Here is a 27,962-nt window from a genome sequence, read left to right as displayed (position 1 = left end):
GGCCCTACACTGCAGTCTGCGCACAGCTGTCAGAGGTCACTGTTAAAACTCACTTGCACGCCCTGCTCCAAGCCCCCAGGAACCTTCTCGTGGGTGTTCTACCTTGTCAGGGCCCTGCTCACCTCTCTACACGCTCCCTCTTTCGCTCCCTCTGTCGCTGTTTCCTCGGCCTGGATGCTCTTCCCCAGAACTCCACATGGCAAGCTCACCCTTCATGTCATTTAGGTCACCTTCAGATGTCACCTCCACAGAGAGGCCTTTCCTGACCACCCTCAGGGCAGAGATGCAGCTGCAGCACCAGGTGCACGGCAGGCACATAATCCAGATTTGGGCATGAGTGACTGAACCCCCAGGAACTTGTTACTGCTTTTTAGCCCAAAGTGCTTTAGGACAAAGCACAGTGGGGCAGGTGACCAGGCTGCCTGAGGTCACAGGGGTGGCCCCATGCTATGGCACCATAGGATGAAGAAGAATGCACATGAGGAGAGTGGAGGGACAGTCAGAGCCCCGGAGCCATGGGATGGGGCTGTGGTTAGTGCCTCTGGGTCACGGAGCGATGTGATTTTCATGCCAAGCCTAGAGTTTATCTTCACACTCTAGGATGTGGATGTGAGGAATGCCTCTGAGGCTTTCAAGGAAAATCATGATGAGTTAGATCTTCATTTTAGGAAAACAGTTGTGGAAATCTGTCTGGAAGAAAGCCAGAAAGGATGTGACTTGGAATTTGAGGCCCCCTTTCTTTAGGTTCCCATGGCATTCCCAGCCAGAAATTCCTGGCCAAACTTTCAGTTCTGGCTTACCGGACTTGTCATGGCCATCAGATACAATGTTTAAGACTTAGGGATTTCTGCCAGGGCACAGTGGTTCACGCCTATAATCCCAGCACTTTGGGAGATTGAGACAGGAGGATTGCTTGAGTCCAGGAGTTTGAGACCAGCTTAGGCGACAAAGGAGGCCTGTCGCCTACGCCCTCCCCACCCCCTCATCTCCACCAAAATAAATAAATAAAAAATAATAAGAAGAAATAAAAAGCTAGGCATTTCTGTATAAATAAGGAATGTGCTTCATGGTTGTGAACACTGCATGTCACCTCTGGTGAAAAAGAGTCACAAAAAAATTAATGTTATGATTTGGTAAGTCATATAAAACCAGAATATTTACCAGAGAAAGAAGGCCACAGTTCATGTCGCCATCTCAGGATGAATGTCTGTTTCCTACAGGTTACTACTTCCACAGTGAGGTCACATGTGGGAGGAGCCCTGTGGGGAATCTTGGCCCCTGCTGCTCCTGCATCACTCCAAGTCTGTCTTATTTTCCATGCTCTAGACACACCTGCCTCCTCCCTGCTCCTCCAGCCTCTTACACTCTGGCTCCTCTCATGGCTGGCTCTTTAGAACTTATTGAAAAAGCCATCTTTCCTTCTTAGAAAGGGCTTTCCTGGCCAATCTATCAAAATCCATCTTCCCTGCTGGCCCCTAGAATACTTTGTTGTTTTTTTCTTAACACTTATCACAATGTGAATTTATTTAATTATGTTTCCCTTACTGCAATGTAAGTTGCAGGTGGCAGAAAGTGTGTCTGCCTTCTGCATTGGCTGCATGCCTAGCACCTGGCACATAATAGGTGCTCAGCTAAAAACTGGCCGAACAGAAAGAGGCAAGGAGTGAGAGGCAAATCTAAAAGTCTATATTCTGAGGCACAGCAGGCACTGTTGTTCTGCAAAAATATTCTTAACGTGAGTATGCTTTGTATACTGAAGATACACTGCATGACTCAGTTCAAAATGAAAATCTTGACTTACTGATAGTAAGGACAGATACGCACCTACACACCTTTGGCCAGAATGCCTATTCCCACAGCATGTATACACGTCTTCCCCATGGGGAACTCCTGCAAACAGGTACACACACGTAACAGACATTGACAGGCACCACTTCTCACACAAGCTTTCGGGGTTACCCACCAAATATGAGTACATATTGTAATTTTATGGCCATACACTGATGCCATAAACTATATGTTGAGATGAGCCCATTGGCATTACAACAAAATGCTGTTCCCAACTTACCTAGGTCGTCATGACCCTACATAATGTCACTAACCTAGAATTCTTTAGTGCAGTAGGTGTATGCCTGTCACCCACAGGGCTCTCATTCTGGAGGCAGAAACCCAGAAGAGTTGGGACAGCTACCTAATAATCATGGTTCTTCCTAGTTTTCTAAAAGATGATGCTCGTGACCCACAATCATCAGGTGGTAAGCTTGGCCAGCAGTAGATGTGCCAGTTCCTCCTCCAACATGCCTTGTGATGTCTGCCAGGTGGCTGGAGGGTAGGAAGGAGGAAGCTGTGAGTCACAAACCAGAGAAGGCCTGAACTGGTCCACCCCAGGGGCAGGCCCATAGCCCTCAGCAGCTTGTCCCTCTGATTCCCTCCAGGGAAGATTGTCAGACACAAGGCAGGACACATTCAGTTAAATGTGCATTTCAGATAAGCGACAAATACTTAAAAAGAAAAACAGTATGTCCCAAATATTGCACGAGACATATTTACACTAAAATTAAATACATTGTTTATTTGAAATCCAAATTTAACCAGGCATTCTGTACTTCTAACTTGCTAAATCTGGCAACTCTACCCCCAGGGAAAGTCTACGTAATGGCTCCCACCATCCAAGAAACTTTAGATTATTCCATATTTTTCTATTATTCATGTACATAAATATTTTAAATCAACTTTCTTTATAACAAAAGCCCACTCGTCTTTTATTGTATCTATTATGTTGTTTTTAATTTTGCTGACCAATAGCATGATGGAATTTTCTTTAATATCTTAAGTTTTTCTTCCAGAAAATATCAACACCACTATACTTGACTTGTACCTTGTATATTCAATTTGCAACAATGTCTGTGAAACAACAAAGTTAGAAAAATGTGCACATTTGGCATTTGGGCGTTTTAATCAAACCACCAACCTTTCTAAAAGCTCAGTTTCCAAGGTAAGCTCCCTAGATGGAAATCACCTTATCATTACTCACATAAAGGTTGCCCACTGCAACCATTCCAGGAAGTGACAGAGGATGTTCACAATCTCAACTGCTCTTCAAAAAATCTGCTTTCTATTATGAAAAATGATCTAAAAATAGTTCTATATAATATAAGGACCAAGCCATCTGTATGATCTCTTCAAAGAGCTCATATTTCCATAGATTTTTATCACTTTCCAACTGTTCCTACAAGCACTGAAAGTTAAGAAAGTTATGTCAGTTTAGCAGATAAAACGCACCAAGATATTAAATTTAATCACTATTATTTCAATCATTTTGTATTATTCTTTTACATCACAAAAGGCTCAAATCAAACATGTCAAAGTAAAGTTTAGACTGCATTAAAACTCATGACAAATGGGTTTTTAAGTTGCATAAATATATTTCTAGCAATGATCAACTCAAGGAAATAAATGTTAATTAAATAGACATAAATATAGAAAAATGCCCATCACTCATTCAGTTAAACTGAACATGGAAGTTGTATATCTGGGATTGCAACCCCTGGTTTTTGTTCAAAAACTAGTTTTCAGTAGATGCAAATAATGTTGGATCCCTCATCAGCACTGTCACATCAAAATTGGTTTGCATTTTATCGTCTTAAGAATAAAGCTTCCATTCTATAAGGGTAGAGTTAGCATTAAAGTGAGTAGCGACAACCCTTGAATGAAAGAATACCAAAGCAGCTAATGTGATGTAAAAGCTTCGGCAGTCTCAAAGCTGAGAAAAGGAAAGGAACTCACCTTGGAGTCGAAGCTCTTCACTGGGATCCAGAGGTCTCCACTCCGAACAGAGACACTGACAACTTCATCAGCTCTTCCTTGGTCCCATAAGCTCACCCCTGAATCAAAAGGAAAACAGCCCGATATTTCACTCTAGTCAGGAAGAGTTTGGCATCAGAAGCTTATTACATAAATGACACAGTGAAAATATTTGGAAGTTAAATAAGCCCAGGGAAACACTAGAACCCATTAAGTCATGAAAACTGTTAAAACTGCTGAATTCTCTGTCAATCTAACCATGAAAATTTTGTAACTTAAAGAAAAAAAAAGTTAATTAATTTGTTCCTTCAAGACCTGTAACATGTGCTGGGGTATTATCATAGACAAGATATATAATTCGGTCCTTCAACAAGCAACAAAAATGCAAAAGTGACTTTTTTGAAATGATAAATTGATACTTTATTTAAGATCTGCTCTGTATTAAAAGTCACAAGGCTTTAGCTGTATTAAGACTAAATCCATTTATTTAAGTCCCAGCGAATCTGTTAATCATAGTGCCAATTCTCCTCTCTGCACTTACGGAGTCTAATTTTATATGCTTTAGTAAGTGATTCTATAGACAAAATTAATTTTCCAGTTCAGACTGACTAGACTGGTTTATGTTTTAAAAAAATCAAGGCATTCAATAAACTATTATATGATCTTGTTTCTTGGGGTCCTGTCTGTTGAACCAGTTAATATACCGACACAGGTTCAATTTAGGCCCATTTCCATAAACAATCCTCATGGAAAGTATAACATTTGTCTCTTCTGGAGGGTGTATCACTTTCTCAACAAATATGCTAATTTCTCTGGACTTGCTCTCCTATGAGGTCATGCTCCTGCTATTTGGTTCGAACACAGTATATCCCTCAAGGTGAAGGATGGGACCAGATTCCCTCACATGTTATTCCCATTTCTTCAAGCAAGACTCATAATTTTCAGAGCTGAGTCATAATAGCACAGTTTTAAGTTACTAAAGAGTTCACATTTATTGGGCACAAATGGTATTGAAATTTTAATCCTAGACATTTTACAGTTCCCCAAATACTTTTAAATCCACACCATTTTATCATGCTCAATGTGGAAGTCTGCAGTTATATTCAGGTTACTAAAGGATTACTACTCCCGTAGTCACTGTCTGAAACAGCCTCTGAGAAATTCTCAAGCTGGTCACAGAGTGTTTAAAACTCTCAGGTGTTGAGGACCAAGGGGACAAGGAACAGGAATGAACTGAAAGTCCGAAATACAGCCAATGGGAGAGGGCTGAGCTGCATCCCTTGACTGTAATGGGGAAGGAAGGAGGGACGGGACTGTGGGCCCAGGATGTGTGGTCTTCAGGGTGTGGATGGGCTGAGGCTTCAGGGATGAACCTGCATTCAAGCGAGAAGGGTTCTGGCAGAGCAAGCGGAGGTGCTGGCTCTGATGGTGATATCTGTGACACCCATGAATGGCTGCCTGGAGGTGAAAAGAGTCGACTCTCTGAATGGGAAGCATCAGAAGTCCTTCTCCTGGCTGCAAGGGTGCAACCACTGGCAGCGTGGAGATCTAGAGTAAGTGTGTCTCCCTCCTCCTGTCGCTTGAGCCCATGCCTTCCATGTGCTCAAAGGCAGAATAGCGCAGGCTTTGGAGGAAGACGTACCTCGCAGCAGCACTAGCTCTACCACACATCAGCTGCGGGGCCACGGGCCAGTTGTGTCCCACGTATTTACTCACCACTCACCAAGTATTCAACTGTCTACCTGGTGACAGGTACTCTTGTCAGTGACTCTAGATCTGATGCCTTCTATTCAAAAAGCCCATTCTTTCTTCTTCACGCCAGCAGCCCCAAAAGTGAGCCAGCTCCCTCTGTCTATACTGCTGAGACCCTCGTCTCTTGAACACAGCTTCACCCCAGAAGGCTTGCCTCTTTCTCCGTCCTGTGCATTTCAGAGAGGGACGTAGAGAAAGCTGCCCTCAGGACTTGCATTCTTGTACCAGGAGAGAAAAATGATGAAAACAAGACCATTTCAGAGAGCAAGAAGTGCTGTGAAACAGCAGGACCACAGCAACTCTGTTAAAACTGCAACCTTCTTGTAAATCAAACCTTATTTCAAAATAAAAAAAATTAAGAAGAAAAACAGGGTGACAGCAGAATGACTGGGGATGGTACTTCTGAAGAACAGGCCAGGAAAGCCCCCCTTTTTTGTTGGGGATGGAGAGCTTATAAGCTGAGAGCTGATGATGAGAAGCCTCCAGCTCCACATACAGCCACAAGGACAGACAGCAGTAGAGGGAGTGCAAGACTTTCCTTTTCCATAAAATGAGGCAGAGCATGGTGAGCCCGAGGGAAATCACATGACGTGTGAGGGGCGCATCGGCCGGTTTCAACGGCACCATTATCAAAGCTTTGCCAAGACCTGGGTCTCTTGCTCAAGACCCCACAGGATTCACATGTTGGAATGCAGAGAAACAAAGTGAGTTCTGATCCAGCTATACAGCTCCTGCAGAGGCCGACTACAGAGTGCAATCAACTGAACTTATAAGAGAGCTGTCATGTTATTGGAATTGGATTAAGGCAGCTTTAAAATATTAGCAATTATGGGGTGAAAACTGGAGATCCATCTGAACTTTCCCTTCACCTGCCGAAAACCACACTATGCCGAGAGTTACCATGTAGTCTTTGGAAAGTCAGCTAAAACTGTCAAAATGATCGTGAGCATTTTAAAATATCCTCCACATAAACAAACCAGTTTAATTATAAGGTACTCCTGGCAGTGCTGAGTTTCCAACACGAGTGAATTGTTCAATTGAATAACCACCAATCAATCCTATTGCCAAGGGTCTGTTAAATTGGGCAGAGAAAGAGTTTCTAAAACTAGACTCCTGTATCACTCCCAACCCAACCTCAGCAATGGGGAGGATGCGATGGTTTCCATGGGTATTCCAGCCACGCTACCAAAAGGCCTGGAAGGTTTTCACCCAGGCCTCAGATGCCTGGAGGAAAAGTCTTTGCACTTAATAGACTTCCCTTGAGAAGCTGTATGTGTGAGGAGGAAGGAGATGATACATGAAATCCGGGTCTTCTAGTCAAAACGTTTGCAGGTGCTCCTGCAGGGAGGGGTGTAGGGGAGGCAGCAACTCCACACCTTGACTTTGGGGGAGTTCGGGAGGTGTTGGTAGGGCCTCCTGTTAGATAATCGGGTTGAGGCTACAGAAACCAAGTGTAAAGAACATCCTCCATCCTCCGGACTGTTTCTTCCAAGCCTCTTGGTGGCTGAGAAAGACACAGTTATTTAGTTTCCTGAAGGCAAAATATTCCAACCACTGAAACATTTCCTGTTTCACCTATATATTCCAGTATCTCAATCCAAAAGGAGCCCTTTTTGGCAAATATGTTTTCCTTGAAGAGGCTTTATTTCCAAATATTCGAAGGAGAATTTAGAAGCAGGCTGTGGCAGCCCTTGTAGAATGTGGTGCAACCTTTTGGAGAAACTGAGTAACTGCACTATTTGCTGAGTACAGTATTTATTATCTATGTACATGGATAATGACGCCACCTCTCAGCTTTTTAATTGGCTGCACAACATCCCCTCAGCAGTATCTGTAGTCAGAAGACCATTTCTTATGAGCTTTTCTTATGTATTTATACATTGGTATTTCTTTTAGATGATGCAGATAAAAATTTTATTTCTACTGCACGGATAGACAGAATAAATTACACACAGCTGTGAGGTATCAGAATATATTTCACAGAGCGATCTTATTGATAAATTATAAACGCGGGACCTGAATGATGATATATTCAAGCCTGAGAAACCTGGGGAAAATATATGACCCCATAAAATACACAGTTTGCATACATTTTATTTTTCATAATATATATTTGGGAATCAACGGAACTCACAGTTACCCAAATAAGAAATGTGGGTAGATTATACTGGGCAGGAAGCTTTTTTGCCACTGCGTAACCTGACACACTGCTTGCAGTTTTGATAAAATGGCCAGTTTGCTTCCGCCTCAGAGTGGAAAAACACATATTAGATTGTTCGTCTCTGACAGTTATCTGCTGTGATCATCAGCTGTGCTTTCCCATGGGAAGTGTGTGCCTGCTTTGCTTGTCTCCTTGTCTGAGTTTGTCATTTTCAGATCTGATTCAGGCTGGTCAAGATTGCAATGAAAGTTTTTAAGGTTATGGGAAAGCAGGCAAAGAAGAAACCTCTCAAAGTGACTCCAGATCCTCCCCTCATGTCACCCAGAGCCTGGCTGCCTGCATGAGTCCTGTCCCATTCTTGCTCTAGCCAACCTTCCTTTGGTAGCTTATGAAGGGAAACAGGAAAGGCTAACCAAGTCCACACCACCCTGATGCCCACATCCACAAGATTCATTTCACAAGAGGTGGAGACTGATGCAGCAGCTCTAAGACATATACAGTGAAGAGGGGACATCTTGGAGCCACAAGACCCGACCCTGGTCCTGACTCCTCCTTGATTTATTTTCCTTTGTCAAAGCCTGACATCTGAGGCTCTACTGTCTACAAAATGAAAACTCCACCCTCTCCTCTAAGATTCTCATTAGGTTAAGGAAGCTCAAATAAGTCAACACAGTAAAGGGCTTTCGAAAAGCTCAATGCATGAAATCAGTCTTAGATATCAGAATCCAAGTTTCTAGACTTTGAGGCAGTGTCTGTTTAACCAAACCACACTATTGGTGTGAAAATCACAACTCCATATTGATCATTTGAAAATGCCAGTGTGTAAGTGGATGCCAGTGGGTATCCTCCTAAGCCACCCAGTGGGCCATTGAGAAAATAAACTCGGATGAGATCATTAGTCAAGAGAAACTTAAATATCACACCTGGAGTTCTGGCTTGAAAGAGAAATCATTATCAACATTACATGAACTTTAAAATGGAGAATCAATCTGAGATGCAAAAAGTAGAATTAAGATAAACATTCTTTTTTTTTTTTTTTTTTTTTTTTTTGAGATGGAGTCTCGCTCTGTCGCCCAGGCTGGAGTGCAGTGGCGCGATCTCGGCTCACTGCAAGCTCCGCCTCCCGGGTTCACGCCATTCTCCTGCCTCAGCCTCTCCAAGTAGCTGGGACTACAGGCGCCTGCCACCACGCCCGGCTAATTTTTTTGTATTTTTAGTAGAGACGGGGTTTCACCGTGGTCTCGATCTCCTGACCTCGTGATCTGCCCGCCTCGGCCTCCCAAAGTGCTGGGATTACAAGCATGAGCCACCGCGCCCGGCCAGATAAACATTCTTTTGAAAAATCTAAGTGAAAGCAAAAAGTTAAGGCGGCCATTTGCAAAGAAGCCAGGGACAAGGCTTTGGAAACTGATTGAGCCATTTTTTTAGCCCCTAAATATCCGAGACCTAAAGAAAATCTTACAGAACTAAGCAGCTCCTTGTCTCAGGGAAATATGGTGGTGATGTTCCTATAAATGACAGCAAGATTTCCTTGGTTCGGATTCACATTTTCAATCTTAACCAAATAATGATGTAGTTCCTTCATTTTAGCTGCAGGCTCCCTACATGTAAATTAGTAATACGATTTTAAAATAACATAAGTGAAGGGTCCGCAAAAGAACCGATGCAAAAGTTAAGCTGAGGAGAGTAGCTTTATAATGAAGAAACCTGACAAACCCTGCTTTAGCCAGATGGTCAAGGTCAACATCAACAGAGATAAGTCCTGTGGATGGTACCACCTTTGACGTGATGTGATGAGTCACACTTCCATCTGTGATCTTCCACTTCAAAACCCACAGCCCCCGTCTAATCATGAGATAAATTCCCAAAGAGGTGCACTCTAAAATATACCAACCAGTAATCCTCAAAACTGTCAACATCATCAAAAACAAGGACAGTCTGAGGTACCGCCACAGACAAGATGAACCTAAGGAGACACGACAACTAAATGTAATGTGGTATCCTGGATGGGACTGAGCAACAGAAAAAATGCACTCAGTAAGAACCAATGAATAAAGTAGAAACCTAATTTAAAATACTATGTAAATATTGGTTTACTAACTGTAACAAATGTATAATACTAAGGTAAGATGTTAAGAATAGGGGAAATGGGATGTGGAGTGTCTGGAAACCATCTGTTCTAGCTTTGCAATTTTTCTGTCACTCTAAAATCGTTCTAAAAATGAAGTCTACTAAGAATAACTTTTAAAATTTAATCTGAATTTTGCAAGAATAATCATGTCATTCTGCAGCAGTTCAGTACATATCAAAAGGCTCAGGGATGACTGGTTATCACTGGGGGCTCCGAATACCAGAAGGTTGGCATGTTTGCCATTCACTGCTCTTCTGACATTGCTATTTGCTCAGACGGAAGATGCAGTACCTGCAGGCAAGCTAAAACCTTGTCACTGACAAGGTTTTCTGGAGTAGAAAAAGGCAGAGGCATGTGAAAATAATTGATTCTCAAGTAGCTTAAAGGGCCTTCTGAGTACTCCAGCATACTCTAGAAAATACAGAAACAGCAAGTTGAAATAAAAACTTGAAATTTTTTGCATCATTGGCTACAAGGGTCTGGGATGGCAGAAAAAGTGAAAGGGAGAAACTGCCACTTGGTTTGGGAAGGTGACACCAAGTGACACACACATAAGCACATTGATGAAACCATGTCAAGACAGAACATAGCTTCTCTCAGAGCCTAAGATTGTAGCTACCACGCTGGCAGGCTGAATTATGAAGATATAGGCAGGTGTAGGAGAAGCAGCATAGTATTTTGAGTCAGAAGACGCATCCTGCATCCACCACAGGCTCTCAATGATCCTGGGCAAGTTACTTGCATTCCTTGCTATTCAGATCCTTGGTGAGTGGAGCTGGGCTATGGAACACCATCCACCACAGAGGGCCGGCAAGAGGCTCAAATGAGATCATGGATGCAAACATGTACATGGTATATTACTCAGGTTTTCCAGAACCAATAGAATACGTGTATATAAAACAGGGAGTTTATTAGGAAGAACTGGCTCACACAATTACAAGGCGAAGTCCCAGGATAGGCCATCTGCAAGTTGGGAAAGACAGAAGCTGGTAGTGGCTCTGTCAAAGCCCGAAAGCCTCAAAACCAGGGAAGCCAACAGTGCAGCCTTCAGTCTGCGGCCAAAGGTTGGGCAGCCACTGGTATAAGTCCCAGAGTCTGAAGTCTTCAGTCCCTGAAGTCTGATGTCCCAGGGCAGGAGGAATGGGAAGAAGAAAGAGAGCCAGAAGACCCAGCAAGCAAGCTTATCCCACCTTCCTCTGCCTGCTTTGAAGTCACTGGTGCAAGTCCCAGAGTCCAAAGTTCAAAGAACCTGGAGTCTGATGTCCAAGGGCAGGAGGAGTGAGAGGAAGCATTCAGCACAGAAAAAGAAGGAAATCAGAAGCCTCAGCAGGCCCAATCATCCCACCTTCCTCCACCTGCTTTGTTCCAGCTGTGCTGGCAGCAGATGGGATGCTGCCCATCCATCTTGGGAAACGGAGGGTCTTCCTCTCCCAGTCCACTGACTCAAATGCCAATCTCCTCTGGCAACACCCTCGCAGACACACCCAGAAACAATACTTTATCAGCCATGTAGGCAACCCTCCATCCAGTCAAGCTGACACCTAATATTAACCATCACACATGGATATCATTTAGCTTAGGTTGTTTTTTTTGTTTTTTCCTAATCAGTCATTGGAAAGAAATACACCAAAATGCTCTTGCTGACTTTCTTTGAGTGCTGGGGCTATGAATTCATTATGTTTTTCTTCTTTATGTTTGTATGTATTTCTGGCTTTTCTGTAATTGGCACCTATTACTTTTATGATGAAAAAATAAACTTAAAAAAATCATTTGGACTCATGATGACAAAACAACAGTTCTTCTGGCACCACAGATACACAGCCTTGGGCGTGTTAGAGGACAGAGCCATTTGGAAATAAAAGCAATCAAGTGCTATGGAACAATTACAATTTGGAAAAGATGTTTTATGTGTCATTTTGAAATTCAAAGAAAACTAGTTATAGCTTCTCATAAGTGTCTAAATAGATTCATACCCCAAGCACGAGCTGTCTCTACTACACATAAACATAACTGTCCATGCCTATGGTGCCTCCCAGCTGTGGGGAGCAAAGTCGCTTACAACAGTAACTTACATTTTTATACCCGTTACTGGTCAGTGAGATACTAATCCCATTTTACACACTGCGAGACTAAACTATAGAGTTGTTAGGTTTTTCTCAAAGTTGCCTAATAATATAAATGGTGGAATTAATGGCAAAACCCAAGCCCTTTGCATGTCAAATACATACATTCACTCTGTAACGCTTCTGTGAAGGGTCAGAATTCTTCTATGCTTACCTTGCAAGAAATGATGTAAGGGGAAAATGAAACTAATTGTTAGAATGTACACCTAGGAATAATTTTTGGATCTTAACAGCAAAAGAACAAGAATGGAGCCTTGTATATGTCATTAAGTCCTGTAAACTTATTAAATGGAATTAAAATTAAACAACAGTGAAAACCAAGTCATTCTGCATCTACACTAAAGCCCCAGCTCCATGTAACGGCGTTCTCTCACATCCCTGCTGCTTCACTGGGTATCTGTGACCACCTTCTGCCAAAATACACACCACCTTGGGCAGCACTCTGTGATTCTGGATTTCTTCCCCTCCTCTGTCCAGGTCTTGCCTCCTCCACTTGAACATTCCCCAAGTCTCAGCTCTTGGCCATCTTCCCTCTCTACCCTTACTGTTCCCCAGAGAACTCATTAATTTTTAAGCTGATGTTGCCCAAATCAATATTTTCTTCCCATCTGGCCACTTCACCCAAGCACAGTCTATATTTTATCTACAGGACATGTTAATTTCAATGTCTTGTCACCATCACCACCTCAAATTCAATGTGTTTAAAAATCAAAGGTTTTTAATCTTCATCCCCCAGCGAAAAACCAACACATTTTCAATCATACATGTCTTGTCAATACCATCCACATTCATCACCCTTTCTTAAGCCACGTGTCTGGATGACTGACTTCTTTGGCAGAGTCCTCTTCTTATAAAACTCCAGTTGGTGTTTTGTGCTTTGCTTTTGTTCTTTTGTCTTCTTAAAGATGCTCCTAGTACTTAACTGAATACTTCTAGATAGCCTCATCATCTGCAGGTTCTCCCTCTTCCAATCTTAAAGGAGAGGGACCTTTAACAAGAGCAAACATCTATAACAGGTTTCTCATCAAGAGAACATGAATGTGAAAACCCGAAGGCAGTAGAGTGTTTCGTGGGTTCCAGGAACAGCCGGGCAGTCAGAATGGCTAAGATGGAATGAGAGATGGGATGCAGAGATGGAGGAGCAGAAGTCCAGGTGGTAGACAAGGCCCAGACTGTGGCAGGCCTTTCAAGGCAGGAAAATTAGATTTTGTTTGAGTGAAGTGGGAAGCCATTCTAGGGCTTTTTACTTGCTTTTCTTTTCTTTTTCAGACAAAGTCTTGCTCTGTCACCCAGGCTGGAGTGCAGTGGTGCAATCTCAGCTCACTGCAACCTCTGCCTTCCAGGTTCAAGTGATTCTCCTGCTTCAGCCTCCCGAATAGCTGGGACTACAGGTGCGTGCCACCACACCCAGTGAATTTTTGTATTTTTAGTAGAGATGGGGTTTCACCACGTTGGCCAGGATGGTCTCAATCTCTTGACCTCATGATCCACCCATCTAAGCCTCCAAAAGTGCTGAGATTACAGGTGTGAGCCACAGCGCCCAGCCCCATTCTAGGGCTTTTAAGCAGGCTAACTCTGACCCATAATGGACACATTCTCTGCCTAAGAATGGATTGTACAAAGCCTGAAGAATGGATAAATGAGAACTATTCATAAGGCAAACATGGAGTGTTGAGCATAGATGACATAATCAAGAAATAGTTATTGATTATAACGAATGCTAATTAAGCAATTGCTATGCAAGCAAGCCCCATTCTAATCTTTATAAGCTTACCTTGTTTAAACCCGACAACAACCCTATGATATTTATCCCCGTCTCATATAGAGGATGAAACTGAGGCACAGAAGTTAAGTAACTTGCCCATCACACAAATCATGAAGCCAGGGGGCTGACCTATACAGCCAAATTACAGAATGCTGTGCTCATAATCCTACTGTGTGATAAATAAACAATCGTGCTGATTAGGAAAACTTGGGAGTATAATTCACATTTTTCCTAAGTTCTGGAACCTCATGTCCTGATAGCACCATCTTCCTCTCTCTACTGCCACCATACTGACCACCCTCCTGACCCCTTAATAGTGCACAGCTATGTCCTACCTCGTGGCCTTTTTTTTTTTTTTTTTTTTTTTTGAGATGGAGTCTCACTCTGTTGCCGAGGCTGGAGTGCAGTGGTGTGATCTCAGCTCACTGCAACCTCCACCTCCTGGGTTCAAGAAATTCTCTGGCTCAGCCTCCTGAGTAGCTGGGTTTATAGGTGCCCCACCACGCCTGGCTAATTTTTTGTATTTTTGGTAGAGATGGTGTTTCACCATCTTGGCCAGGCTGGTCTTGAACTCCTGACCTCGTGATCCACCTGCCTCAGCCTCCCAAAGTGCTGGGATTACAGGTGTGAGCCATCACGCCTGGCCACGGCCTTTGCATTTGCTGTGCCCTCTGCATAGAATACTCTCAAACCTTCGCATGCCCCCAAACCTTTTTATTGAAGTCTCTGCTCAAATGTTACCCCTCAGAGAGTCTTCCCTATTTAAATACTTTTCCTCCCAACCCAAGTTGCTTCCCGGCCCATCATCCTTTATCCCACCTACAGCAACTATCAGTATCAAATCTTGTTTTATTTATTTACCTCTTTGCCTGTCTCTACCACCCCTCAATCAAAAATAGGAATAACAAGAGGTAGGGGCCTCATCTATCAAATTTACTGCTATAGCTTCATGTGCAGACAAGTATTTGTGCAATGAATTATTATCAAATTAAAAATTTCCATGGCCTCATTGTGATCATGATGAGACAGGGATGGGGTCCAGGGCTTCGTTCTCATGGACACTCTGATTAGTGATTGACGTTTAGCTCACCCAGCAATGTCTGGTCCCTCACAGGTGGATGCACACAACCAAATCCACATGAGCCTTATTTATAAGCCAGAATTCCAATTTGCTTATTTTTAATGAGAAAGAACTGCCAAGTCAACCAGAGTCCTCATCTATAACATTTTGTTCATTATCTACCCAGCAGGAAAGCTTCCTTGAGAAGCCAAATTAAGAGGAGAACAGAGAACTAAGGGACCATAATAGCAATTGTCATCATGGTAGCCTGATATTTCCTTCTCTGTTTAAGGATCCATGCCTGCTACATTAGCCGAGGGGAAGCTAAGCCCCAGCACGTACGTGGCTACACACCAGAAGGCAGTGGGCACAGGGTGATGATTTGAATTTGAAATGTATTTTCTATAGACTCGGTTAGTTTTTGAAGGCTAGCTCTTAAATGCCTTTTAACTCATATAGTTGACTTTCATATCACCATTCAGAACATTTCATTTTCTTTATGAGAAAAATGCACTTTGACTTCTAATGTGGGTAATAGTTTCTACATCTGAAACCTCATGTGTTTTCATGGGAAAATAGAATCTGAATTCCAAAAGACAATAAGAAGCGGCACATCCTATGCCCCATGCCCGACAGCAGAAATGTTCATTTCCCTTTTTCCCCACCTGCCAGACACCCAATTGCAGGGACGCCTGTGGCTTGGGCAGGATGCAGGTGGGGAATAGGGTGAGATGGGGAATAAGGTGGGACTTCAAGCGCTATGATGATCAGAATCACAAAGTTAGGGGACACCTGCCTGAGTTCCAGTCACCAAGGGGAAAGTGTGGCTATCTAGAGGTAGGTGCTGACATGATTTTTAAAAGCTTTGATTTTCTAGCCATTTACTATACCATTGAATTTGGAGGACTCAAATGGTCAATCCTAATTTAAATAGTCAAACAGGATAAACAAAACTATTACACTTAGAATTAGCATCCTGAAGAACTTTTAATTCTATTCAACTTGACAGATATTTATTAGACATATAGATTGACCCAGGAACATTTTAAATAATTCTAATTAGAATTTTTTTTGTTCTCAGCGTTTGAAACTAAACACCGGGCTTCACTGTTTAAATCCTTGCTTCGTCTTACACAAAGAAGCCAAAAGAGTAAAGAAAACTGTTCATTCTAGGAACTTCTAAATAATTTCCTCTCAACAATACCCATCTTGACGCTGATCTATTCCCACAGACAAGAGAACTGGCCCAATCCAGTATTGGGTGGCAGGTCTTTTATCAGAGCAAGAACATTTGTAGGCTGAGAACACTGCCTTGGTTTAAAATCCACGCTAATGATGCATTAATTGTTCTAAATGGATTTTCATTTCTCTGCAAGATGAGCACTTAATATGTCATCCAAGTGTGCAGTTTTTCTCCTTTTGGCGTCTGATCACACAGTGTAGCACCATAAATCAACAAGGTGAATCCGCTGATGAGGGCTGGAGGGAGGGTGGAGGGGTGGGGCGTGGGCAGGGCTCCTTCCTCCTCTCTGCTGGACCTGAAATGTGACTGGTTTCCCTTCATTCAGCAACAACCAGGCACTGGCAAGTTGACAACTCAATAGCCAATCATTCTTTTTTTTCTTTTTTTTTTATTATTATACTTTAAGTTCTAGGGTTTGTTACATATGTATACATGTGTCATGTTTGTGTGCTGTACCCCATTAACTCATCATTTACATTGGGCATATCTCCCAATGCTATCCTCCCCACCTCGCCCCATCCCACGACAGGCCCCGGTGTGTGACGTTCCCCTTCCTGTGTCCAAGTGCTCTTGTTGTTCAATTCCCACCTATGAGTGAGAACATGTGATGTTTGGTTTTTTTGTCCTTGCAATAGTTTGCTGAGAATGATGGTTTCCAGCTTCATCCATGTCCCTACAAAGGACATGAACTCATCCTTTTTTATGGCGGCATAGTATTCCATGGTATATATGTGCCACATTTTCTTAAGCCAGTCTATCATTGATGGACATTTGGGTTGGTTCCATGTCTTTGCTATTGTGAATAGTGCTGCAATAAACATATGTATGCATGTGTCTTTATAGCAGCATGATTTATAATCTTTTAGGTATATACCCAGTAATGGGATGACTAGGTCAAATGGTATTTCTAGTTCTAGATCTTTGAGGAATCGCCACAGTCTTCCACAATGGTTGAACTAGTTTACAGTCCCACCAACAGTGTAAAAGTGTTCCTATTTCTCCACATCCTCTCCAGCACCTGTTGTTTCCTGACTTTTTAATGATGGCCATTCTAACTGGTGTGAGATGGTACCTCATTGTGGTTTTGATTTGCATTTCTCTGATGGCCAGTGATGATGAGCATTCTTTCATGTGTCTGTTGGCTGCATACATGTCTTCTTTTGAGAAGTATGTGTTCATATCCTTCGCCCACTTTTTGATGCTTTTTCTTGTAAATTTGTTTGAGTTCTTTGTAGATTCTGGATATTAGCCCTTTGTCAGATGAGTAGATTGCAAACATTTTCTCCCATTGTGTAGGTTGCCTGTTCACTCTGATGGTAGTTTCTTTTGCTGTGCAGAAGCTCTTTATAGTTTAATTAGATCTCATTTGTCAATTTTGGCTTTTGTTGCCATTGCTTTTGGCGTTTTAGACATGAAGTCCTTGCCCATGCCTATGTCCTGAATGGTATTGCCTAGGTTTTCTTCTAGGGTTTTTACGGTTTTAGGTCTGACATTTAAGTCTTTAATCCTTCTTGAATTAATTTTTGTATAAGGTGTAAGGAAGGGATCCAGTTTCAGCTTTCTATATATGGCTAGCCAGTTTTCCAAGCACCATTTATTAAATAGGGACTCCTTTCCCCATTTCTTGTTTTTGTCAGGTTTGTCAAAGATTGGATGGTTGTAGATGTGTGGTATTATTTCTGAGGGCTCTGTTCTGTTCCATTGGTCTATATCTCTGTTGTGGTACCAGTACCATGCTGTTTTGGTTACTATAGCCTTGTAGTATAGTTTGAAGGCAGGTAGCATGATGCCTCCAGCTTTGTTCTTTTGGCTTAGGATTGATTTGGCAACGCGGGCTCTTTTTTGGTTCCATATGAACTTTAAAGTAGTTTTTTCCAATTCCGTGAAGAAAGTCTTTGGTAGCTTGATGGGGATGGCATTGAATCTATAAATTACCTTGGGCAATATGGCCATTTTCATGATATTGACTCTTCCTATCCATGAGCATGGAATGTTCTTCCATTTGTTTGTGTCCTCTTTTATTTCATTGAGCAGTGGTCTGTAGTTCTCCTTGAAGAGGTTCTTCACATCCCTTGTGAGTTGGATTCCTAGGTGTTTTATTCTCTTTGAAGCAATTGCAAATGGGAGTTCACTCATGATTTGGCTCTCCGTTTGTCTGTTATTGGTGTATAAGAATGTTTGTCATTTTTGCACATTGATTTTGTATCCTGAGACTTTGCTGAAGTTGCTTACGAGCTTAAGGAGATTTGGGGCTGAGACAATGGGCTTTTCTAAATATACAATCATGTCATCTGCAAACAGGGACAATTTGACCTCCTCTTTTCCTCATTGAATACCCTTTATTTCTTTCTCCTGCCTGATTGCCCTGGCCAGAACTTCCAACACTATGTTGAATAGGACTGGTGAGAGAGGACATCCCTGTCTTGTGCCAGTTTTCAAAGGGAATGCTTCCAGTTTTTGTCCATTCAGTATGATATTGGCTATGGGTTTGTCATACATAGCTCTTATTATTTTGAGATACGGCCCATCAATACCTAATTTATGGAGAGATTTTACCATGAAGGGCTGTTGAATTTTGTCAAAGGCCTTTTCTGCATCTATTGAGATAACCATGTGGTTTTTGTCTTTGGTTTGGTTTATATGCTGGATTACGTTGATTTGTGTATGTTGAAGCAGCCTCGCATCCCAGGGATGAAGCCCACTTGATCATGGTGGATAAACTTTTTGATGTGCTGCTGGATTCAGTTTGCCAGTATTTTATTGAGGATTTTTGCATCGGTGTTCATCAAGGATATTGGTCTAAAATTCTCTTTTTTTGTTGTGTCTCTGCCAGGCTTTGGTATCAGGATGATGCTGGCCTCATAAAATGAGTTAGGGAGGATTCCCTCTTTTTCTGTTGATTGGAATAGTTTCAGAAGGAATGGTACCAGCTCCTCCTTGTACCTCTGGTAGAATTCGGCTGTGAATCCGTCTGGTCCTGGACTTTTTTTGGCTGGTAGACTATTAATTATTGCCTCAATTTCAGAGCCTGTTATTGGTCTATTCAGGGATTCAACTGCTTCCTGGTTTAGTCTTGGGAGGGTGTATGTGTCGAGGAATTTATCCATTTCTTCTAGATTTTCTAGTTTATTTGCATAGAGGTGTTTATAGTATTGCCTGATGGTAGTTTGTATCTCTGTGGGATTGGTGGTGATATCCCCTTTATCATTTTTTATTGCATCTATTTGATTCTTCTCTCTTTTCTTCTTTATTAGTCTTGCTAGCGATCTATCAATTTTGTTGATCTTTTCAAAAAACCAGCTCCTGGATTCATTGATTTTTTTTGTGTGTGTCTCTATCTCCTTCAGTTCTGCTCTGATCTTAGTTATTTCTTGCCTGCTGCTAGCTTTTTAATGTGTTTGCTCTTGCTTCTCTAGTTCTTTTAATTGTGATGTTAGGGTGTCAATTTTAGATCTTTCCTGCTTTCTCTTGTGGGCATTTGGTGCTAAAAATTTCCCTTTACACACTGCTTTGAATGTGTCCCAGAGATTCTGGTATGTTGTGTTTTTGTTCTCATTGCTTTCAAAGAACATCTTTATTTCTGCCTTCATTTCATTATGTACCCAGTAGTCATTCAGGAACAGGTTGTTCAGTTTCCATGTAGTTGAGTGGTTTTGAGTGAGTTTCTTAATCCTGAGTTCTAGTTTGATTGCACTGTGGTCTGAGAGACAGTTTGTTATAATTTCTGTTCTTTTACATTTGCTGAGGAGAGCTTTACTTCCAACTATGTGGTCAATTTTGGAATAAGTGCGATGTGGTGCTGAGAAGAATGTATATTCTGTTGATCTGGGGTGAAGAGTTCTGTGGATGTCTATTAGGTCTGCTTGGTGCAGAGCTGAGTTCAATGCCTGGATATCCTTTTTAACTTCTGTCTTGTTGATCTGTCTAATGTTGACAGTGGGGTGTTAAAGTCTCCCATTATTGTTGTGTGGGAGTCTAAGTCTCTTTGTAGGTCTCTAAGGACTTGCTTTATGAATCTGGGTGCTCCTGTATTGGGTGCATATATATTTAGGATAGTTAGCTCTTCTTGTTGAATTGATCCCTTTACCATTATGTAATGGCCTTCTTTGTCTCTTTTGATCTTTTTTGGTTTAAAGTCTGTTTTATCAGAGACTAGGATTGCAACCCCTGCCTTTTTTTTGTTTTCCATTTGCTTGGTAGATCTTCCTCCATCCCTTTATTTTGAGCCTATGTGTGTCTCTGCACGTGAGATTGGTCTCCTGAATACAGCATGCTGATGGGTCTTGACTCTTTATCCAATTTGCCAGTCTGTGTCTTTTAATTGGAGCATTTAGCCCATTTACATTTAAGGTTAATATTGTTATGTGTGAATTTGATCCTGTCATTATGATATTAGCTGGTTATTTTGCTCCTTAGTTGATGCAGTTTCTTCCTAGCATCGATGGGCTTTACAATTTGGCATGTTTTTGTAGTGGCTGGTACTGGTTCTTCCTTTCCATGTTTAGTGCTTCCTTCAGGAACTCTTGCAGGGCAGGACTGGTGGTGACAAAGTCTCTCAGTATTTGCTTGTCTGTGAAGGATTTTATTTCTCCTTCACTTATGAAGCTTAGTTTGGCCGGATATGAAATTCTGGGTTGAAAATTCTTTTCTTTAAGAATGTTGAATATCGGCCCCCACTCTCTTCTAGCTTGTAGAGTTTCTGCCGAGAGATTTGCTGTTAGTCTGATGGGCTTCCCTTTGTGGGCAACCTGACCTTTCTCTCTGGCTGCCCTTAACATTTTTTCCTTCATTTCAACTTTGGTGAATCTGACAATTATGTGTCTTGGAGTTGCTCTTCTTGAGGAATATCTTTGTGGCGTTCTCTGTATTTCCTGAATTTGAATATTGTCCTGGCTTGTCAATAGCCAATCATTATAAAGAGAAAGCCCTACAAACAATGTTTGGCCACTTATACGGAAAACAAATTTCTTTGTTGTTTTAATGTGCATTTATTTGTCCCTGAAATTTAGGCTTTTCATATTTTCATCAGTTATTTTTATTTCTTAATTTGGGGATTATTTGCTCATAGTTATTGCCAATTTTTAATTAGTCTATTTTTCTCTTATTTATTTGAAACCTTATGTGTTAAGAATATTAATCAGGTTTATTTCTAAAACAAACTTCTGGGTCACCCTGAATCCTGCCCTGAGAGTGGAGGCTGGGAGTCATACATCCAGTGACAAATTCTCTGCTGCTGCTCAGAAATGGGGTACGGATGGTACAGGCTGAAAGTCAACAGAATTTCAGGTTTCCATGGGGGTCTAGAACAACAACTTCCAGTGAGCTCTGCCCTTCACCAAAGGTGGGACCTTTGGAGTACTGGGTGCTTAACCCCGGGGCAATTGAGAAAGGAGAGGATTTGCGGAAAGCCTTTGTCTTAGCACCTGTACACTTAGTGCTCAATTAGAAGTTACGAACAGAGAGAAGAGAGAAAAAGAAACCTTTTCTGAATGTCAGTAGGCTGGAGGCTCCTCCCTGTGTGTTTTCTTAAATTAGACTGGATCCTGCCTATGGGGAGCACAGAGTCTGGTAAAGAAGACTGAAAGGGATGGCGCCTTTAAGATCAATCTGAGTTGGGCTAGAAACCTGATTCAGTTGAGGCGGTCCAGGATGTCTTCACAACAGGGATGCCAATGATATCGGGCTTTGAATGGGTAGGATCTGGGCATTCACATGGGAGGATAGGGGAGGGAAAGGAAGCTACCTATATGGAAAGAGAATGGGACCAAGCATGCCTTTCCGAATTATCCCCTCACTTCTGTGTTCTGCCTATACAACGTGGGAACAAATGCAAGAGGGGGAGATGAGAGAGAACAGATGCATATGGGAAGAAAAAAGTATTCAACCGAGCCCAATCAGAAGTGCAGTAGATGTGATCTACGTCCACTTTGTTCTAACAGAACACTCTTTTTATTCTGCAGGATGACTAGACTGAGATTTCCTCTGTCTCTGTGCCACGTGGACTTGCAAACTCACAGAGCCTTCATCACTGAGGAATGTTCTTTGACAGTCACTGTTTATGAGAGTGAACCATAAATTGGGATCCAAGTAGAATGATCAAATTTAGCAAATCAAAATATAGAACTTCCAGTTGAATCTAATTTCAGATAGACAATGAATAATTCTTTAGGATAAATATGTCCCATGCAATACTGAGGATATAATTATGCTAAGAAAAAATTCGTTGTCTATCTGAAATTCAGATTCAACTGGGAGTCCTGTTTTATCTGGCAATCCTAGGTCCAGGCTTCCTTGAATGGTTTACAGGCCCACAAAGCCAATACGTTTCAACAAATTCTTACGAAAAATGCTCTAGTTTCAAAATTTGGAGTTAACGTGAGAGTGCTTTACATTTAATTATTCTAGATAAATTCAGAGTGTACAGCACTATTTTCTATGGCACAGAATTTGAGACCAAATAACCTAGTGACATATTCGAGGGGGAAAAGGATCCTATGCTCACTGGAGAACACACCTCATAGCAATTGGATCCTCTTTATCTCCCAGCTTCTCGAGCCCAACTGCTGGAAGACAAAGTCTATACACAATAAAGTGTTTCATTCGGGGGCCCACATCATCTGTCACCAAAGCACATGTTTGGCACCGACTGAAAGCCAAAAGCAGTCTAACAAATATTTCAAAACTGAATTTATATCTTTCTAACACATGGTTTATATAGGGAGGTAATACCTAGAGAGCTTTGCAGTTCTCAAATAATATCCTGGCTCAACTACAAATGATGTCTGTAGCAGACCACAATACCAAAATTATTTGCTTTTAAAACATGTTCAAGAAAGCTAAGTTTATGAGGGGGCTGGTGCCGGAGATTCCTGTTTTAGTATGCAGTTGTTATAAAATAAGAGACAGGAATCCAAATATATCCACCATAAACCAAACATTTGCATAATTCCTTATACGAAGAGGAAACTTCCTTCTAAAGGTCCAGTTGAGAATGAAATTATCAAGGGAAGTAACTCCTATTTTGATGAACTTTCAACGTCCCTTACAGCCTCAACAATCTGCGTATCTCTTCCATCTAGGCAAACTGTTTCGACACCAGATCTATCAGATCTATAACAATGCAAATACTATCACATTTATCTCTCGTAAGCAGAAAAAGATCACGTAATGGAATTCTCCGTGGGCAGAAACACACAGGTATGCTGGCTTGCTCTTCAGGCATGGGTTTTCTCCATAAGACAGATTTCTAGATGGAAAATGAATATGATTGAAATCTAGATATTTGTCTTTAGAGCCAAGAAGCCACATAGTAGCCTTTGTTTCATCTTTCCTCCAACTCTGTGATTGCACGTGGACACTGCTTCCATCTAAGAGAGAGCTGAGGGTACTTGTCACTGGCCGGCCAATGATATTCTTATAAATATTTCAATGCTCTCCCTGTCCCCAAGAAGAAACTAGAAAAAATTGAAACAACTAAAACAAAGCAGCGTCCCCACACTGGCACGCATTGTAATTCCTAACTTTTCCAGTGTGTCCTAAAGATTACTTTTCATGTCAAGGGCTGGGTGGGGAGCAAAGAAATTGTCAAATTGATTTTCTGTGGAATCAAGCAATTTGTATTTTTCAACTTGACAGTATCAGCATAAATCAGAGCCACATGGAGAGAAACTCTCCTCTTGAAAATACACACCCACACAGAGTCGGCCAAGCCTGAGTGAAGCAAGTTCTCTACAAGGCTGACTTTTAGAAAGGGAGGAAGAGGGGAGAGGAATTCAGCCCCTGGGACAGAGACAGCTGCCTGGGCATGGCCACCACAGCTAGACTCACCTGGCCCTGTCAACTCCATCATTCTAGGAAGTTCCTGCTCCAGAGCTTGACTCTGTCCGTCTCTTGGAGCATTTTCTGCAGTGACCTGCATGTGTGAGCAGTTGTGTCTGTTGTCAATGGCAGTCTTGTGTTGGTCGTCTCCCAGTTGCCAGGCACTTGACAGTTTACAAAGTGCTTCCCACATGTGTTACCTCACATCGGTGCACAAGAATGCCACAGTAGGTTTGATTCATCCCATTCTACTAAGCAGGGGATAGGGTGGGTGGGAAGTGAGCCTTGGAGGCTGGGCACCTGGCCAGAATTCACGCCTCTGGCAGTGGGCAGAGCTCAGGCTCACGTCCAGGGCTCTGCCTTGCAATGGGCACCTCAGATCCAGAGTATCCTGTGACCTGAACTGCCGCTGACCCCCAGAGCCCTGCCCCTTCCCCTGTCCAGGCTCTCCTGCATGGCACCTTTGCTCACACTGGTCTTCCATCAGTCTGGGCCATGTTCCCCCACCATCACATAGTGAAATGAAGCAGAGTGTGGAAAGCAGGCCATGGCCAGGATTTCAAGCAAAGCTAGGCTGTGGCAGAGGTGCCCATGGGCAGTGCCCTCAGCCCAGAGGCCCAGACCCCACTTGTTCAGCCCAAAGCTGGCACCAGACAACCTGTGCCCCGCTCCCCCCGACGCCGCCCTTCCCTGCTGTCCTGACTTCCCCCTTCAGTCTCGGCTTTCCTGCAGCTGTCCAGACCTCACCAGATGTGGTCCGGTTGCGACTGGCTTCTGGCAGCTCTGTCCTCTGCCAGCCCCATCCAAATCAAGAGGGTTCCCACTGGATAGGCCGGTTCTTGGCCTCGCTGGTGATCACCACCCTGCATGCTTGAGCTATAATGGATCCCTGTCTGAAGCCTCCTGCAAGAAACGGTCCCTCCTGCTCTGGCCCTCTGGTGCTGGATTTCCCTGCCTGACACAGAGCCCATGCATGGCATGTGCTTACTACCTGGCCACACTGGAGGGGAGCTGACTCCTTGTGAGAGAGACTGCAGCTTCCCCTCCTCGGATCCCCCAGCACCGCACCTTGGACCTCCCACATGCTAAATCAGCATGCTGAATAGATGTGATAGAGAGCGGGGAGGTCCGGAAGCCCTCCAGTGACCTGCATGAAAATGCCCCCAAACGCCCCTGATGGGTTTGGATCCAGGATCCAGGAACAAATCTCAAACCTCCTCATCAACAAGACAACGCCTTCAACTGTGCATTGCTCTCCCTGCACCCCCACCCCCAGTGAGAAGTGCTGAGCCCCCAAAGACTCTAGTTGGCTTCAGGGGTTATTTATAATCCCCCGACTCCAGCACTCAGCTCTCACCCGGCCTTTGGACACACACAGGAGGAGTGGACTGAGAAAGTACTCTCAGGTCACTATAGGACTCTGGCCTCGTCCCTCTGATTTAGACAAAGACTCACTGAGTTGTTCAGGGCCTTCACTGAAGACCTCCGGCCTCGAGCCTCAGAACCCAGCACTCAACAGCACCCCTCAAAGGGCCAGACATACCAAGCTGGTTTGATGGAGGTGTCCTCGGCGGTGCTGACAGTCAACATAAGGTCAAGGGGGGAACAAATTATTCCCTTTTCAGTTTCCTGTCAGCCCTCTAATTAGGAAAAAGTCCATTTGGTATACCATGCCTAAAACCTCCCAGCCACTGGCTCTCTGCCCTTTTTCACAAAGAAAACAGGTCTTGGGCTCAGGGACACCAACAGACACTATTGTCTGGCTGCATTTTAATAACATTGTTTTGTTTTCCTTCAATTTATCTTTATAGTATTTAGTCAAGGGATACTGGCCTATTTATAATATTGAAGTACAACTTCCTTCTTAAATTTAAGCAAAATGTGTATACTGACTTAAAGTTTAAGATAAATTAAGAAAAATTAAGATAAACTAAGAAAAGCAAACCTGTGTATGGCACAAGTGATATACATTTATTAAAATGTCATGAAAGTAAGTTCTCAAATGACACCAGGTTAGGAAACTTGGTACTATATGAACTGCTTAGACCACAGCTGGTCAGCATTGCTATGCATGTAATTACTTAATGGCCGTCTTGTGTTGGATGTCTTTCAGTTGCCAGGCACTTGACAGTTTACAAAGTGCTTCCTGCATCTGTCACCTCATGCCAGTGCACAAAGATGTCGCAGTAGGTTTTATTCACTCCATTCTGCTGAGCAGGGGAAAGGGGTGGGTGGGAAGTGAGCCTTGGAGGCTGGGGACCTTGCCATAAACAACAGGAATAAACCATAGGGTTTCACCACCATGGCAGTGATGTGATCCAGATTCAAGGTGGGATATAAGATTGTACCTTCAAAACAAGCTCCCAGGGAATGGTTTCAATGCAGACCATTTGGTAGACCAGCAGTCTCAGAGACCCTAGCCTTTGAACCAACCATCTCTGACCACCAGCTAAAGTCAAAGCATAAAGGCTGCTCTTGCTGTGGGTGCATCCTCACTGTGATCAAAGCAGGCTTCTCTCCACTGCTCCAAAACATCCTTCCTCCCATTCATGGAACACCAGAACATCTCCTGCATACCAAATGCAGCCCACAGATTCAAAGGGAATTGCCACTCACTCCCTATACTTAAATGGCTGTAACACCCTATGAGTGGAGAATTGAACTCTGATATCAATGAGCTCACAACTTCATGAGATCATTAAGTAACCAGGAGCTTTTATGTAGCACCAGCTATGTGCTAGGCCAAGTCCTTGAGGTTAGAATCAAAGGTCACATGCCTAGATCTGAAAGATGTTACGGTGTAAGTGGGGAAAGCAACAGTGTCATACCAAGATGGTGGAGCTCCCAGGGAGAATGTCTTCCAGAATCTGGAGAAAGGAACCAGGGCTGAAGTGAGAGGACAGTGGTGAAGGAGGTTTCCCAAGGGACACGGGCTACCAGGCACAAAGGGAGGGTCTGCAGTAACAGCATTCAAGGTTCAGAAAGCAACAAGCACAGATAGGCACTCGATGATATACAAGGCAAATGCTGTGTTTACATTAATTTATCCTTTTTTCCATTTAGTTTTCTGAGTATCTCAACCTGTTTATTAAAGAGCTGAGTTATATGAAGGTCTCTGATAGCAAAATAAATAAGAGATTTATGACTCTTCTAATACTAACCACTATTTGTGAATAGACAAAGATAATGGAATCCAGGTCTAGCCTGGTCCTGCTCATATATCTTTCAAAAGATTTCATAATGAACTCTCCAGAGTCCTTAAAAAGAAGGGAAAGCTCCCTGCTGTAATCAATTGACTGCTCTGGCACAAACAGTCAGCTGTAGGCTTCCAGCTGCCCTTATTTTGAAAAGCATATTTTCCAGGGATAATACCCTTTTACAAGTCTACAAGACCATGTCTTAATCCTGGCCAGGGGAATCAGGTTGACAGAAAATTCCATATCCCTAAAGGAAGTTAACCAATTCAAACTTGAGATGCCGTATTTGAAATGTTTTTTATAATGTTAACAAGCTTTTATTTTTTCCTAAAAAAAAGATATTTGCATTTTTTTACTCAGACTTATTTTTTCATTGATACTGCATCCTCCCTTCATCAAATCCTGCTCCTTTACTGGTTTGGTGTCTATCTTTGGACAAGTCATTTGGCCTTCCAGATTTGCCTTCCTCATCTGAAAAATGATGGTAAATTTATGGGTTGTCACCTGGTTTCTTGGGGTTCCAAGAATATAGTACTGCAGTTCCAGGAGTCATTTTTGTTAGAGTCAAAGCCCTAGAATATACTTTGCAATAATGTTAGTTTAATGCAATTGGCTCCAGCCCTCTACCAAGCCTCAGCTTTCAAGTAACTCATAGTCCTGAGTTCTGGAAGTAGGGGGTTGAGAGGATTCAGAAGTTACTGCACATAGTATCTGGCATGCAGCAGGCGCTCAATGAACATCTGCAGGAGATGTAGAAAGGTTGGCAACCACAGGACTGGGTGAGTTTCTAGGATCTGCTGCATCTCAAAAATTACGTAATTGTTTGTTTCATAGTCCTTACTGACAATTGTACATGCAAATTACATTTAAATTATAACTAAAATTTTCATCATTAGCTTTTTAAAAAA

At 42.6% G+C, this 27,962-nt stretch overlaps 1 protein-coding gene across 2 annotated transcripts in view; it reads right to left on the bottom strand.

Moving 5' to 3' along the window:
* Nucleotides 1-27,962, bottom strand: part of ADAM12 (ADAM metallopeptidase domain 12) — a 384,755-nt gene that overhangs the window by 324,414 nt on the left and 32,379 nt on the right. For both annotated transcript variants that reach the window (XM_055245748.2, XM_055245760.2), the window contains exon 2: nucleotides 3,787-3,884. In XM_055245748.2, the coding sequence (XP_055101723.1) occupies nucleotides 3,787-3,884 (98 nt within the window). The remainder of the gene's footprint in view (nucleotides 1-3,786; nucleotides 3,885-27,962) is intronic.

This window comes from Symphalangus syndactylus, chromosome 2 (genome assembly GCF_028878055.3).
Source record: "Symphalangus syndactylus isolate Jambi chromosome 2, NHGRI_mSymSyn1-v2.1_pri, whole genome shotgun sequence".
Lineage (NCBI taxonomy): Eukaryota > Metazoa > Chordata > Mammalia > Primates > Hylobatidae > Symphalangus > Symphalangus syndactylus.
Note: the sequence above shows the minus strand (reverse complement) of the source record. Positions and strands in the feature narration are given on the sequence as shown.